General features: G+C 35.8%; 1 protein-coding gene across 1 annotated transcript in view; it reads right to left on the bottom strand.

Annotated features, from left to right (window-relative positions):
- The window catches only part of col27a1a (collagen, type XXVII, alpha 1a), an 88,083-nt gene that overhangs the window by 41,053 nt on the left and 31,191 nt on the right, over window positions 1–15,839 (bottom strand). Inside the window, exons 12-22 of the mRNA XM_053478827.1 lie at window positions 12,602–12,646; window positions 11,942–11,995; window positions 9,003–9,047; window positions 8,165–8,218; window positions 5,653–5,697; window positions 5,017–5,070; window positions 1,546–1,599; window positions 1,082–1,135; window positions 947–1,000; window positions 702–755; window positions 559–603 (exon numbers count right to left, since the gene is read on the bottom strand). Of these exons, the coding sequence (XP_053334802.1) occupies window positions 559–603; window positions 702–755; window positions 947–1,000; window positions 1,082–1,135; window positions 1,546–1,599; window positions 5,017–5,070; window positions 5,653–5,697; window positions 8,165–8,218; window positions 9,003–9,047; window positions 11,942–11,995; window positions 12,602–12,646 (558 nt within the window). The remainder of the gene's footprint in view (window positions 1–558; window positions 604–701; window positions 756–946; window positions 1,001–1,081; window positions 1,136–1,545; window positions 1,600–5,016; window positions 5,071–5,652; window positions 5,698–8,164; window positions 8,219–9,002; window positions 9,048–11,941; window positions 11,996–12,601; window positions 12,647–15,839) is intronic.

Raw genomic sequence — 15,839 nt, 5'->3', positions numbered from 1 at the left:
TCAAAAAATACAAAAAATGTCAAGCAAACAATTGTGGTGTTCAAAAATATATCTAAAACCTAATTTAGCAAAATCAATTTATTTATAATAAAAATTAATTATTTTTGCATATATCTCACACAGATGGTGTGGTATAAATACGAACCATTTCACAGCAAATGAGCTGTGATTTTTGGGCTTTTATTATTGTGGCAAATTATTTTACCCCGGCACACAAGATTTTATACATCAAAACATTTTATTTAAAAACCATTAGATATCCTTGTTTAGAAGCTTTGAACTCTAAGCCAAATCACAACATGGAGCAGCTGGATTTCAGAACAAAAGTCGACGCATTGTTAAAAAAAATGATTTCTTATTTTCTGTTGGTTGCTCAGAGCTATGGGGAAAAACCATACACGATCAGCCAATTATTATTATTATTATTATTAAGGTTATTGGGGAGATAATATTATAAGCAGTAAGCACAGTACGACTTAACCAATACAGCTACCTACACGCACCAAATTTTAGGGCTGGTTTTTAACTAAAATAGGAAATTTGCATTAGGAAAATCACCTCTAGTCCTGTTGGTCCAGGTAGTCCAACTGGGCCTTCATCTCCCTTGTGGAAAAAAAACAAAAAAACATTGTAGTTAGTGGTATACTATGTCCTAGTAAAGAGACAGTCACCATATCTTTCCATCACACATACACGCATACCTCTCGTCCTGCAACTCCGCGAGGTCCTGGTAACCCCCTCGCTCCAGGTGCACCCTGTGTGGTAAATACATACACACAAAAGATTTAATGGCCTGACAAACACTTAAATTGGCATAGACGTTAGTGCAGATTATGCATAATTTAGCATCCTTTTATAGTACCTGATTTAAAAAATATATTTTGGATCACACACACACACACACACACACACACACACACACACACACAAGCCTCTTTCAACTGACCTTTGGTCCCTCAGGCCCATTTTGTCCAGGTGGTCCAATGTCACCAGGGAAACCCTAAAACAATACCATTACTACTCCTTCAGTACTATGTATTACTCGTTTTATTTATATGGTTTATTATGATTGAGAGTTTACCTCAGGACCTGGTGGGCCAGGCACCCCATCAGGCCCTCTCTCTCCTATTCTACCCTGAGAGACACAAACAAGGGAAAAAAATCAGGGATTTTTTAAAAGGACACATTTTACTGTAAAGATCTTCACTGAAACTAAATGAAGCGTCACTGGAAATGATGTCATAAACTCTCTTGCTACTATACTTTAGTAGCCTGATTGTTAATTTGCTGGTTATCAGGTAACTCTACATGTTGTGCACTACATAAAGCAATACACTCACAAAAGTCTGAAAAAGGCACAAATGCTGTTTTGGAAAATAGTTTCTAGGTTGGGACCTTTTGTAAAAAAAACAGCTGGCGTATGCATAAGCACAATAATTACACACACATTTGGAACAGGAAAAGAAAGACAGATGCAGGAGTATACACATAGAATAAGATTTACTGCTTTTGTTTACATTCTAAGAAAAAAACGTAAAAGATCACCTGAGGTCCAGGTTTTCCACGAGGACCTGGCAACCCTGGCAAACCCTGAATTCCCTGAAATAAAAACACAGGAAGCTTAATTAAAGGAACCCTGTCTACACAAAGAGCACAGTATAAAGTACATAACTCACTGTATATGGCTATTTAAATAATTAGTTTTATGTTATTATTTTAGCATATAAAATATTTGCAATATCACATACACTTATCCTTCCAGGTTAGTGCTAAAGATGCATAGCAAAAAAAATCAACGGTAGAAATAATCCGGAGTTGTTTCAGTTGGTCAGGTTTAGCCTCATCAACATTCCGTGGCAATAAAATTAAGTCAACTGATGACCTGAATATACTGAATGACCAGGTTATTAAAGTTGTTAATTGTATAAAAGTGTTAGCACGGTGCAGTTTTTCTTCCCTGATGGCACAGACATATTTCAGGACTTGAATTGTGAGACTGTTCTGGAAGCAGACAATCACATAGTCCTGACCCTAACCCTGTTAAAAGCCTTTGGACTCTTGTTTGACTCTCACATCATTAATACAAGAACTGGGCTAAAAAATGTTTTGATGTTACAGTACTTGATGTTGGTGAAACAATGCCATGGCAAATGTTCACTGTTTTCAAAGACGTTACAATCGAATGTTTAGTCTGTGCAGTATATTTTGTTCAAATGGTAATATAGTGCCTTAATACAGTGCTTTGCTTCAGTATTTCACCCTCTTTAACCATTACAAATTTTATGCAGTTCTACAACCTGGACATGAAAAGCAATTAACTAGATTTTACCATTTTGGCAATACTGCATGTCCAATGTTTACAGTATAAGTACAAAATAGTCTTTATTGTGAGGTAATGTTTAATAAAAAAAAATGTTAGTCACATAAGTAATGTTATAAATAAAGGATACTTTAAAAAAATATATCTTTTAATAGTTTATCAATATACAGACTGGAACGTGAACAAACAGAAGACAATTCTAAATCAAACCAATTTATGGCATGAATAAACTTTGGTTTCAAACCAGTATCAATTTTTACACTTGCACAAAGTCAGAGATTTTGTAGGATCATAGTCAGGTATATAATTAAACAATTATACCAAGCAGGTGCTAATGGTAATCAATTACATATGTAGGCTAAAATATAGTCCTTGCTGAAACAAAAACTTTTTAGGAGGCTTAAAACTGGGTAAGGAACTCTGCTTCTACTGTAAGGTGAGGCTGTGGAAAACAGTTCCATGTCACAAGTCATACACCATGGGAAGACCAGGTGCACCAGGACACATGGTGGTTATACTGGATTGGCTAGGTCTCGCCCAGGGAAAGCTCTTAGAGCAGACTGGATTTCAATATGTGCTGTTCAAGCTATTTTGAAGAAGCACAAAGAAACGATAAATGTTGAGGACATAGACACAATAGTAACACAATGAAAGATGTACCGCAGTGCCATCAACAAAGAATTGGTGAGAAACCAGTGTGACCCAGGTATCCCCATCTACTCTGGAGAAGTCTGAACACAATGGGTCTTCATGGGAAAATTTCCACCTCCAACAAGGAAACAAGTCTATGTGACTCAACTATGCACAAAAAATAGGAACTAGGGTGCAGAAAAATGGCAGCAGGTGCTCTGGATTGTTGAGTCAAAGTTTTTAATATTTGGCTGTAGCAGGAGGCAAGTTGTTTGCCAAAGGGCTGGAGATCAGTACAATAATGGGTGTCTGCAGGCAACAGTGATGTATGGTGGATGTTTCTTTGGAGCTGAATTTCTGCAAATGGATTTGGTCAGGATTAATTGTGTCCTCAATGCTGAGAAATATAGGCAGAAAATTTATCCCCATGCAATACCATCAGTGACGCGTCTGATTGGCTGCTAATTTATTTTGCAACTGGAAACAGCTGCAAACATAGAGCCAATGTAATTGCCAACTATTTTCAGTATAGAGAAGAACAATGAGTCCTGGAAGTGATGTTTTGGCCCCCAAAGAGCCTTGACCCCAACATTTTCGAGTCGCTCTGGGATTACATGAAGAGACAGAAGGATTTAAGGCAGATGTGCAGACATACACAGCACTGCTTGGAACAACCTCACGTGCGGAGTTACTTTAAAAACTGTGTGCAAGTGCACTCAGAAGAATTGATGCTGCTTTGCATGCAAAAAGTTGTCACACCAAATACTGATTTCATTTGTTTTTCTCTTCTGTTTATTTTAATTTTGTTAATTGATTAAAAATAAACTATTAACACTTCTATTTTTGAAAGTTTACTTACTTACTATACATACATACATTACCATTCAAAAGATTGGGCTCACTTTCTAACTCCATGATCGTTTCTGATTTTTATTTCTTTCTACATTGTAAAGGAATGCTGAAGGCATCCAAAAAATGCATTAATCTTCTTTCAACAGTTAATAGTGAGATGTGTCTGCTACTTATGCTCCGTAAAGACTTCATAACGCCTCTAATCTGAGGTGCTGTTAATTGGTCATTTTTCAGGCTGATAACTCTAAATAAACTTCTCATCTGCAGCAGAGGTAGGTTTTGGTCTCGTCCTCCTGGGATGGCCTTCATGAGAGCCAGTTTCATTGTGGTGCTTGACGGATCTTGCAAATGCACTTGACAAAACTGTTATTTTATTACAGAAAGGCTGACCTTTGTTACATAATTACCTAATTCCATGTTATTTTATAGTTTTGAAATCCCCAGTATTGTTGTAGAATGTAAAAAATAAATCACTAAATAAAAACAAAAAAAATTGCAAGTGACCCCGAACTTTTGAACAGTAGTGTATATTATATTAATTGTTGTCTATGGAAATCTGTGAGCAGTTATACATACAAGTGAAACTCATTCATTCAAATTTTGAGTCTTTCTAAAGCAATTAACTAGCCAAATACCTCAAAAGGTATTACATTAGATTAGAGCACTTTTAGCTGCACACTTAAGCATACACTCATCCAGTAGTACAGTTAATCCAATACTGATATTACTTATTCATTACTTAATTATGTTCAAGTCATTTTGCTGTCAGAATTTCAGGGTGAACGATATGTCAATTAGTTCATCATGTTGAACATGTTTGAAAAAAAAAAAGATCAGCACATACACCACTTTTCAGAAAGATGCTCATAAATATGAAGTTTTTTGCAATAGGAATATACTGTAAATACATATAGTACTGTACAAGAGTCTGGAGTCACCACTAAATTCTTCATGTTTTGCTTCCAAAAAGGCAGACTTTCTTCCCTTTTTTATTATGTATTTATGATTGATAGTTCTCCAGGCTTCCTGAATGAATAATATGGGTCTCATTTTCAAAGGAATGTCTTTAAGCCATACAGCACACTATGAATCATTCAAAAATGAAAACTATCTAACGTAAGAAACGAACCAGTGAGAAACAGGTGCATGATGACTGATGATCAAATGATTATTACTGTATACTGGTGATTCTGAATAACTCCTAAAACACATACCTTGTCTCCAGAGAAACCAATCTCCCCTTGCTGTCCAGGAAGCCCAATTTCACCCTAAGACACAGATGAGAAGAAGCAAGTGAGAGAATGAGAGAGTTTAATGAATGTAAAAGATGTATGAGGTAGGGGCATCCTTCTAAGTTAAAGAATAAGTGTGAATATTTGCATGGCTCTAAAAATGTATGCTTTAATGAATGGCACAGATTAAATTTGCTCCAACCCAAAAATAAGACCGGCACAGCTGAGTCTAATGCAGGTCTTCCCTGAGTTTGCCAACATCTATGTGGCTGGAGAAAAAATTGACCAGTGAGAGAAAATTGATAGATGGAGTCAGATTTAACAAGACACAGCATGGCAGCATATATGCTGCTCATCATTCACGTATGGAAGAGGGTCAAACTCTACATAATTGTTATCAGCTGGAGCAAATTATGGGGCCATTGTAGATAAGCTTGGGGAAATTATCTCTTTTTTCACTGAGCAATCAGACATCAGACATTTCTGACATTCTACACACAAAGGCAGACCAAGAGGGGGGGTGTCTGAAAGCACATGCTCAACACAGGCCAACCAGCAAGGAAGGATTTTCCATGGCATGCTGCAAAATAACAGGGCCAATAAGAGCATTCAGATCACCTTATCACCTTTCAGTCCGGGCTCGCCCATGTTCCCAGCAACACCCTGGTACATGGACACAAAACAGACAAATGACACACAAAATAATAAACAGTGACAGCACACATGCACTTCATACTCAATTCTAGTCTTGACGAATACAGTGAGATCCAAAACTCTAGATTAACAACCAAAAAATTATGAAAATCATTTTTAAAGTACAGTGAAACCTCGGATTGTGAGTAACATGGTTTGTGAGACAAGCAAAGATTTTAAATAAATTTTGACTTGGAAAATGAGCAAGTCTTAGTTTACGAGTACAGAGTATCATGTATTACGCATGCGCTTCTTGTCTTGGCGCCGAGTGTCACGTGATCACAACTGTGCCTATAGTTTTTCTCTCTCTTGTACTGCTAAATTGTGGTTAAATCGTCCCCCCTGCTTGGGTCTCTTAATGGTATAATCAACATCCGTGCACTTGTATACTGTTTACTTGCATGTGTACACTGTGACCATGTGTGTGTGTGTGTAAGACATATTTTATTTTGTGTTTGTAAGTGTGTGTGTACAGAGCGCATGTACTGTTTCTTATAACACGTGTGTGTGTGTGTGTGTAAAGCAAAAAAAAGTTTCATTAGAGGTTAAAAATCCATTTTCTGCCTCTGTTGTTATGTGTGCGTAATTTGACACCGTGCCGGGTCACACACACTCTCGCCTTCAGTGTGTGTGTGTGTGTGTGAAGCACCCCCTCTCTGCTTCTCACACACACACAAACACACACACACACACACACTCTCTGCTCCACAGAAACACTGCTTTGTCGCAAAACAGTCTTTCCGTTAATGTGTCTATGTGAAATTTAAATAAGAATGGAGAAAGGTTCACTGTGTAAGAAAGTCTCATTACAAGGTTAAAAATCCATTTTCTTCCTTAACCTCCTCCGCGCGCACGTAATTCGACATCTTGCCAGGTCACACACTCTCTTTTGGGACGGGAGGGGATTCACACAAGCACACACACACAGACACACAGCGCCTGCGCGGATAAACGGAAACACTAATCTGTCTGGAAATTTTTTTTTTTTGGTAAAGTGCAGGTTAATTTGTTTTATTTTTACTTTATATTTTGTTTTAATAATTTTTATGTATTTATTTTTTGGGGCTGTGGAATGAATAATTTGAGTTTTCATTATTTCTTATGAGAAAATTAAATTTGGTTTACGAGTGTTTTGAAATACGAGCCCGCTTCCAGAACAAAATATGCTCATAATTCAAGGTTCCACTGTAAACTTATTGCAAAAACAGTATTGCATCTAAATAAAAGATGTTCATGGCTCTAAGAGTACATATGTTTGCAAGGCAAATCACAAGTTTATACAAGTGAACTCACTCAGCATAATAATAACTACTATTATATTAATGTAAAGGAGCGTCTATATACATTAACTACAAATATTGTTAATAGTTAAAGGGGTGAAGCAGTGTCAGCGAGAAATACTGTAATCCTGTTGTCTTGAGTATTTCAGCATTAATGTGTAAATTACATCTACTAGAAAACTAGAAAGAAGTAGAACTAGAGGTTATTTCTCACAATAACATTTCTCAGGCTAATAGTTGAGAATAGTAAAATATATACAGTATATTTACAGTTGTGAACATTAAACCAAATCTTTTGATAGTGATGGGAAAGGCAACCCGGCTGCCACAATACTACCACCCCCTTCTGGAATATATTCATTATGATAAACATGAACAGGTGAGTGAGTAAGTTGTAGCTGACCATGAAAGGTTTACATAAAAAACCTTTATTTTACAAGCGGTGTTTAAGTCAAGCCAGGACTTGTGATGAAATTACTTGTAAATAAAGGTGCAAAACTGACATTTGTATGTATGGGAATGAGATTTTTGTCGCAGTAGAACATTTGAATGGTGCAAAGGAAACTTTCTACCTTGATGGTATCCAAGCAATACTGAAACACTGGGATAAGTACATTAGTGTAGCAGGGGATTATATAGAGAAATAAAGGTAGGTTTATACTGTGTATATACACTACCTACCGTTCAAAACTTTTAGAACACTTTCTAACTCCATGATGGTTCCTGATTTTTATTTCTTTCTACATTGTAAAGGAATGCTGAAGGCGTCCAAAAATGCATTAATCTCCTTTGAACAGTTAATAGTGAGATGTGTCTGCTACTTATGCTCTGTAAAGACTTCATAACGCCTCTAATCTGAGGTGCTGTTAATTGGTTATTTTTTATAGGCTGATAACTCTAAATCACCTTCTCATCTGCAGCAGAGGTAGGTTTTGGTCTCGCCCTCCTGGGATGGCCTTCATGAAAGCCAGTTTCATTATGGTGCTTGACGGATCTTGCAAATGCATTTGACAATACTGTTCTTGCTAGAACTATTACAGAAAGGCTGACCTCTGTGTCTTATAATTACAACTAACTGTATATATATATATATATATATAGAAGGACTGGGTGTCTGTTGTGTGTGTGTATATAAATATATATATTGCAGTGCAAACCTTTAGTCCAATGAGTCCTGGTAAACCAACGACACCAGCTGGGCCCATGTCACCCTGAAACAGTAAAACAGAAACATATAAACAACAATACATATCGTGAAGTTTTGACATCTAACTTAAATAATTCTCGTGAGCAAAATTTTTTTTTTTTAAACATAACAGGAAGTCTAAAACCTGTGTTGTGGTGTGTGTGTGTGTTTTCATGGTAAAGTATTAAGGTTGAAAAAGTGATGACACATCCTGAATACTATGTTTACTATGTTTTGTGATTGGTGAGGAAGGAATTCTCAAGGAAGCTCAAAATAAAGATTAAATGCTCAAGTTATGGATCAGGAGCTTTACAATGCCATAAACCCTTGTTGCATTACCAGAAGCAACCAGGAGATGGAAGTGTAATCTTGTATTAAAACACAAACATTTACAACCTTTTTGTTGAACCAATTTTCTCCGAATTTGGTCACATGCTAATTCCCAACCACCAGGAAGATTTTCCATATCACACAACAGCTACCAATTGGGGTGGGTGAAGCCTAACACCTGCTTTCTCAATGACACACAAAGCTAGCCAAGGGCATCCTTCAGAACTGCCGCTCATGCTGCATCACAGGGTAACATGGAATTTTAGAAGTGTTCTGATTACCCTTATCTGCATACATGAGCTTACAAACAGGATAGTTAACGTTTACTGTCTGGATAGTTGTGGCATATTTAATCTTATAGCAATTATTATTCATACAAAAATATTTTTTAAAACATTTTATCAGTCTTATTTTTTTTTTAGTTAAAGTACAATTAACAAATCAGATTTTATAATCAATTTTATGATGAATATACTCACAATTAGTCCAAGTACTCCAGGAGGGCCAGTGGCACCAATAACACCCTGAAAAAAAAACAAGATAGAGAAAAAGAAGCTCACTGAGTAGAAATCATTGGTTTCTAAATACATCTGAGACTAAAACATAGCATGTGTAGGGTTTGGGTATAAAAATGTTTGTTTATTCTTGATTTCTTTATACCAATTGTCTAAGTATTAAGGCTTGGGCTTTTTACCAATGTTTTGCTTCTCAGATTCCCCAGATTAAAAGCCCCATGATGCATTAGGGTGTAAAAACCACTTTACCTTATTTGAAGAGGAAAACACTTATGAATAAATCAGTGTCATGGCTATTTGGCAGTCTGCACTCGCCCTGTTTATTAAAAGGCCTAGAACTCACTGCATTGCATTGCAAAAACACATGAAGCTCTTTCAGATGGGATTAACAATGAAGTACAGTATACTTATGTTAGGAGTATAAATCAGATTTTACACGCTGCACAGCTCACACATTTTTGCTTTGGAGGGATCATTTTCTAGCACAAAAAATACACTATACGTATGAGCACTTAGGTATAAATTTGATTTACCTAAGAGCGTACTGGACATAGCTCTGCTAGGTTCTGGTGTAAAAAGAGACTTAAGAGTAGCTCCAAATTAAATAAATAGTCTTGGCCAAGGGTTCCAAAGTGGGCTTTATACAGTAAATTCCAGCTTTATTTTGTTAAAGTGATGGAAATTACACACACTCTTAAAAAAATGTATCTTTGTACAATTATTAGGCTATTTGGCTTTACACATAAATTGTTTAAGTAATTTATAGGCCTAAATAGACCTATAAATAATATCCACTTTAAACTAATGTGCTCTGTTGGTTGAAATTTTATGCTTAAAGGGGTTTAGAAATGCAAAACACTATAGAATACCTGATCTTGGCTATTTCAATTTTATATGTTAAAACTGGGTCAATTTTTCTTAAAAAAAAAAAAAAAATCCATAAATCAGGTCTACCAGTTGTTTAAAACCTCCTGTGATCCCATCTGCATGTCAGACAACCTTATGTGAAGGTCTGAATTTTATTTGTAGCATATAACTAGATGTGTCTGTCCATGTGAGTGTGTGTGTGTATGTGTCTGTGTGTGTGTGCGTAATGGATAATACATGTTATATTTAAAATAAATAGTTTAAGTGGACACCACGGTGTATTTATGAATGGTGTGTATATGCAGACATTTACTGACATATTTGCATGTTTCTTTATAATGATGTATGTGTATATACAGTATGTGTACATGGGTTCCATGCACTTCATGCCATGACTAAAACATATGCATGTTATCATCCTTTCATCACACCAGGACGGTTGGCCATTTACTCCAGCCCTGGTATGATAAAGTAAGTATCTTAAATTCAGGAATGGTATGAAAAGAGGAATTAACCATGTTTTTCTCTTCTTTATCATCTACAATATGCTGCATTATAGTATTACCTTGACATTTGTAACAATGGTAGTGGCTATACCTTGGTAACATGAGAAAACAAATTAATTAGCAGCTATTCATCTGTTTTAGTTAAGATACAGACACCACAAGGGGCGTACAGGTAAAACAGGGACTTTTGTTTCTGCAGAATAACAGTGAAGTTTAAAAACTACATTTATTTGGTTGTATAATCCCCTGCTATACTTATTCATTCATTATTCACAGATGCATGGCCTTCTTTAAACATTTTAAATGTTTTACTGCAGATAAGAGTCTCATCACCATACTGTGCTTGAAGTCTTCTGTAAATGTTAATCAGTTTTATGCCTTCATTTACAAGAAATTTCACCTGTTGAACACACCTTGTAGAAAGCTGTTCAAGTAAAACACTAGCTTTTTTATAATGAACATAACAGTAAACATTTCAGTTCTTTCATTTACAATACCTATATAAAATAAACAATGTATTGTATTATGTTACCTAAAACTCCTTGATCTCCAACAAAATTTTATTCAGACACTTTATGCAATCTCTTATTCAGAGACTGATACAATGCTAGGAAAATTTCATATTAAGATACACATACTGTATTTTACTACATCTTACACTGGTCTCAGAGTTCCTCCAAAGTGTGTATGTTAATTTTCCAGCTGAAATACCCCTCATATAATGTAGTTTTTGTAAAAAAAATAAATAAATCTTATACTTCCTTTTTTAAATTTACTCCTTCTCCCAACACACCATTTCAGTGTCTATGTAAATGAGCTACTGCTGAACAACTATTGGATTAGTTGAACAAACGTATACAAAAACTATTTTATTTTAGGGAAAGATGGTAATTAGAGTAATTAACAATAAAGTGTACATACTTTTCTTTAACTAAAACAGATGTGCAGCATAAAACAGATGTGCATCCCCTGAATAGTACAGTATATAGTATACATACTCCAGCCAGTTACAAAAAGATATTGCTGCACTTAATTATCTAATTCTGTAATAGTACTAAGGCAAAGTTACAACTTAAATTGGCCTTATAAAGATTTCATTTCCTTGCATAAAGAAGTCATGGCTCTGCATTATTTTTATTTAGTAGGGATGTCAGAAGTGGGGCTCCCCATTAAAGTTGCATGAGGGAGAAATTAATGTTTCATTAATGCACATGGAAAGTAGAGTGCCGTTAAGCACTCACATGCACACCTCCATAGAGAGCTATGAAAACAAATGATACAGTAAGCTAAAGACTTTCCAAAAAAATGTTCTTTTATTGCTCTGACCGCATATGCCCGTACATTATAGTGTTGTGGCTATACTCTTTGTGAATTAATGGAAAATCATATCAAAGCCAAGTTATGTTTCACAATTTGGTGTCACAAAGGGATCTAACTCGAAACCTATAGTCATATTAAAGGCATAATTTAGGCTACAAGAAAGTCTATTCTGACATGTGCATTTCTCTTTCAATCTTAATTTGCACTTACAGGCTCTCCATCAGCTCCTGGAGGACCCCTTTCACCGAAATCACCTGGAAAACCCTGCAGGATTAAAAACAGAAGGTTAGACTGCTAAATCATAAATGTAGTAAAAAGCAGACACACTCCCTGCAACACACATTTCCTCTCTCTACAAACTTGCTGACAATGCAGTTCAGTCTTAAGCATGTTGCTGGTTCTGTACATATTTCACATGTCTGTGTGTGCATATGTCTTGAGCCAAAGTCCATTGCTGTTCAGGTAGTACACACACAACTCTCTCTCTCTCTCGAAAATATTACTATGACTCAGCATGGCAGTCTCACACACATAAGCAACACACAACCACATAATACATTAAAAAAAACTGATTGACGTAAATACTGCACATTACTTGACTGAAGTTAATGATCAAGTATAAGTTTAAGATAATTTTTCCAATCACCTAGTTACCCAATCTGATAACTTCCAGTCATGCATTCAAGATATAAAAAAATCCCAGGTATGAAAAGATATCTGTCTCAGCTGTCCTCATGTATCACCTAAAAGGGATGTTACCAAAAGGGTTGAGGACTAGCAAATACAAATACAAATACACAAATGATGCAAGTCTCACTTATACTCATATACACATGATTTACACATAAGGAAGATAATATTAAACATTACCGGCGTACCCATCTTGCCCCTCTTTCCTGGAGGACCAGGAATACCCTGAAAAAATGAAGAAAAAATGTCAACAATGACATATAAGTTCATAGGTTCATGTTTATGTCAGTTGGACTACAGTTTAGAAGGTCCCTGGTTCCAACCACATGATCACCAAGTTGCCACTATTGGGCCCTTGAACGGCTCAGATGTAAAATAAGATAAAAAAAAAAAAAAATGTAAGTCATCCTGGATAAGGGTGCCTACCAAATACAGTAAATGTAATTTTAAAGATTACATTAATTAATTAGCAATTAATATTAATCAGAAACCTTAGCTGTAAGCAGAGATGAAAAGCAACTAAAATAATATACTTTTTTACTGTACTTAAGAACATATTTCACATATTTCCTTTACTTAATTAGTTTTATTAGTGGATACTTTTTACTTTTACTTCACTAAATCATAAACCAAATACCTGTACTTTCTACTTTACTACATTTCTGCATGGAATTGCATTAAATAGCCACAGTGAGGCATAATACATGAAGCTGTAATATCGTCACCTACTTTCTATCATGTGTAACTGCATGATTTGCTTTCACTCTGTGAAGACGAGAGAGGGTTGTAGACAACAACAAAATACATGTCCACAGTCAGAGAGGAAAGAGAGACAGAGAGACTCTTTTACTATGACTTAAAGACTACTGTGAGCTAATTCAAGCTCAGTACTTTTGACATGAGCTGCCCCATATGTCATTTATGTTTTATGAGGGCAAAGTGATGTCAGTGTCTTACTCTTTTTGTACATACAGTATCTGTTACAGCTGCTGAGTTGTTCTTGCAATTATTATCGGTTATACTTTTTGTTTGTTGTAATTATTCGCACTGTAAATATTGTTAAGGATGCGACCAAATACACTACAATATTAATATAAAGATATAATGCAGATTAAACAGAGAATGCATCCTTACATGTAGATATGAATAGCAGACAATTTAATTTTTAGAAGGCTTGCAAAAAAATCCTCAGACTATGTGTATCCATCGTGTCTGAGATTCCACAGGATGAAATAAAAAAATCATTTGTGCAAGCGTGAGGGTTTTTAACATTCATGTGGGTTGCCAGGTCTCAGAAAAATTCCTCACCCCAACTAAAAGTCTTGACACTATCCCATAGCCCATGTTTGTCCATAGAAATAAGTAGACACATCTTCAAAAGGCCGTGTTCGAGATGACATGAGGGTTGTTCAAGTCAAACGATGATTTGTGATCACACTTGTGATAAAACTGATTGACATTTCTTAGAGGTTAAGCACAATACACTAATGAGGCTTATATGTTTTAGCCACAGTAAAACATATGAAAGGTGAAAATATTTTAAAAAGGGCATCCATAAACGTCATCCTGGATGAGGTCGCTCAGAGCCCACTGCAGTTGTTTTTGTTAACACTCAGGGAGTGGAATGCCTAATCCTTTAAAAGCAATGAATAACTTGCCACCAGTTCGTGGAAGAGACGCATCTGTTTGTGGGAAATGAATACCACCTGCACGGTACAAAAACTTAACTCGGTAAGTTGTGGCAACGGTATTGCCACATCACCATACCGTCCATACCATACCATACCGTCACTCCAAGCCATTTTCATATGTTCTGCCATTAAAGGAGTCCCTGGGAGTCCAGCGTTTCAGATGTGAAAGCAGACAGTCTGATAAGGCTCTGGCATACTGAAAAAACTTCCCTTATGGTATCCAAAAATTAGTAAAATGCTGAGATAAGTGCATTAGTGTAGCAGGAAATTATATAGAGAGGGATTGCATACACTCATAATTGTATTCTGTTATTCTACACAATTACATTTACATTTACATTTAGGCATTTGGCAGACGCTCTTATCCAGAGCGACTTACATTTTTATCTTATTATACATCTGAGCAGTTAAGGGGTTAAGAGCCTTGCTCAAGTCCAATTAAAAGTCCAGGTTTGTCTTCAATGCCACGTCCAAACAAAAAGAACTATGCCGCTGCTCAATATACCGTAGCTCATGCTGACTGTGTGCTGTACACTGGGCACCATATCCCTGCTGGGACATCATAAAACTATTTATCTAATTCATAAAAAAAATATTTTAACTTATAAATACATGCATGTCTTCCGTATTTTAAATAATTGTACTTTCATTATTACATAATGACATAAGGAGCTGCTGCGTAAAGGAATATTAATATTCAATATATTCAGGGAACTTTTCTGCTTTTTCTGGAATGTCACAGACTCAATAAATTTAAGTAAAGATTATAAAATTTTATTAAACGTTTATGGTTGTCAACTGTAACCATGACCATCTAATAACAGTTTCTTGATATGGGAAAGACATTCAGCCACAAGCTGGATATGAATGTATCAAGTGTACGATTTCTCGTCCATGATAATCCTTTAAAAGTATGTTTATAAGTGTGTGTAAATGTATGCATATGGTGACTCATTCTTTATTTTATTGATTTGAAACCATATAGTTTGCACATATTACTGCGGTTTTGTGTATGTAATAAAAACTGTATCTGTACTGTGCATGGTCAAGTTTAAATCTTTTTCTTTTACAGCAATTAGTAGACCTCCTTACTTAGAGCAACTTACACAGGTTTTTTGTGGTTCACTAGGTCAGGAATACCATCCCGAAAATTTTGTTGATTTTATTTTTTAATTGGCATTAAGTGCCAAAAGAAAGTGAGTCGGCACAACCAAATAAATTTAGCACAAATACAAAATCGGTCAGTTATGACAAAAAACATGTAGTTGTATAAGCAGAGGACTGGAGGTCTGTTTGGACATAGCTGTACCCGTAAACAAATGCCCCACCTCATACAGGATTTAATGCTCAGTTGTTATTAATAATCACTGAGGCGATTTCCACTCCTGCTTTACAGACTTTACTCTCATCGTTTCGTTTTGTGCTCACAGCAGTCTGTGCATTTATTTTAGGTTTAGCATCACTAAATGCAAATGAGCTGTGAGGGAATGCTATTTTGCACTCAAGGGGTTATTAATGTACACACACAAGTACAAACAAAACAATGTTTTAGTGAACTTTTGTCAATCTGGTGGAAAATTATGGTGTGATTTGGCTTGTGCCAAACTCCACACGAATTACTGACTACGCAACATTACCCTTAATGAATTGCACATTTTTGGGGATTAGATAATTGCATGGGTTTATATTGAGATTTTAAGTCCTTCTTAAATAACTGCATAGCACTA

The sequence above is a fragment of the Clarias gariepinus genome, chromosome 19 (genome assembly GCF_024256425.1).
Source record: "Clarias gariepinus isolate MV-2021 ecotype Netherlands chromosome 19, CGAR_prim_01v2, whole genome shotgun sequence".
Taxonomy (NCBI): Eukaryota; Metazoa; Chordata; class Actinopteri; order Siluriformes; family Clariidae; genus Clarias; species Clarias gariepinus.
This window is presented reverse-complemented; position numbering and strand designations above follow the sequence as displayed.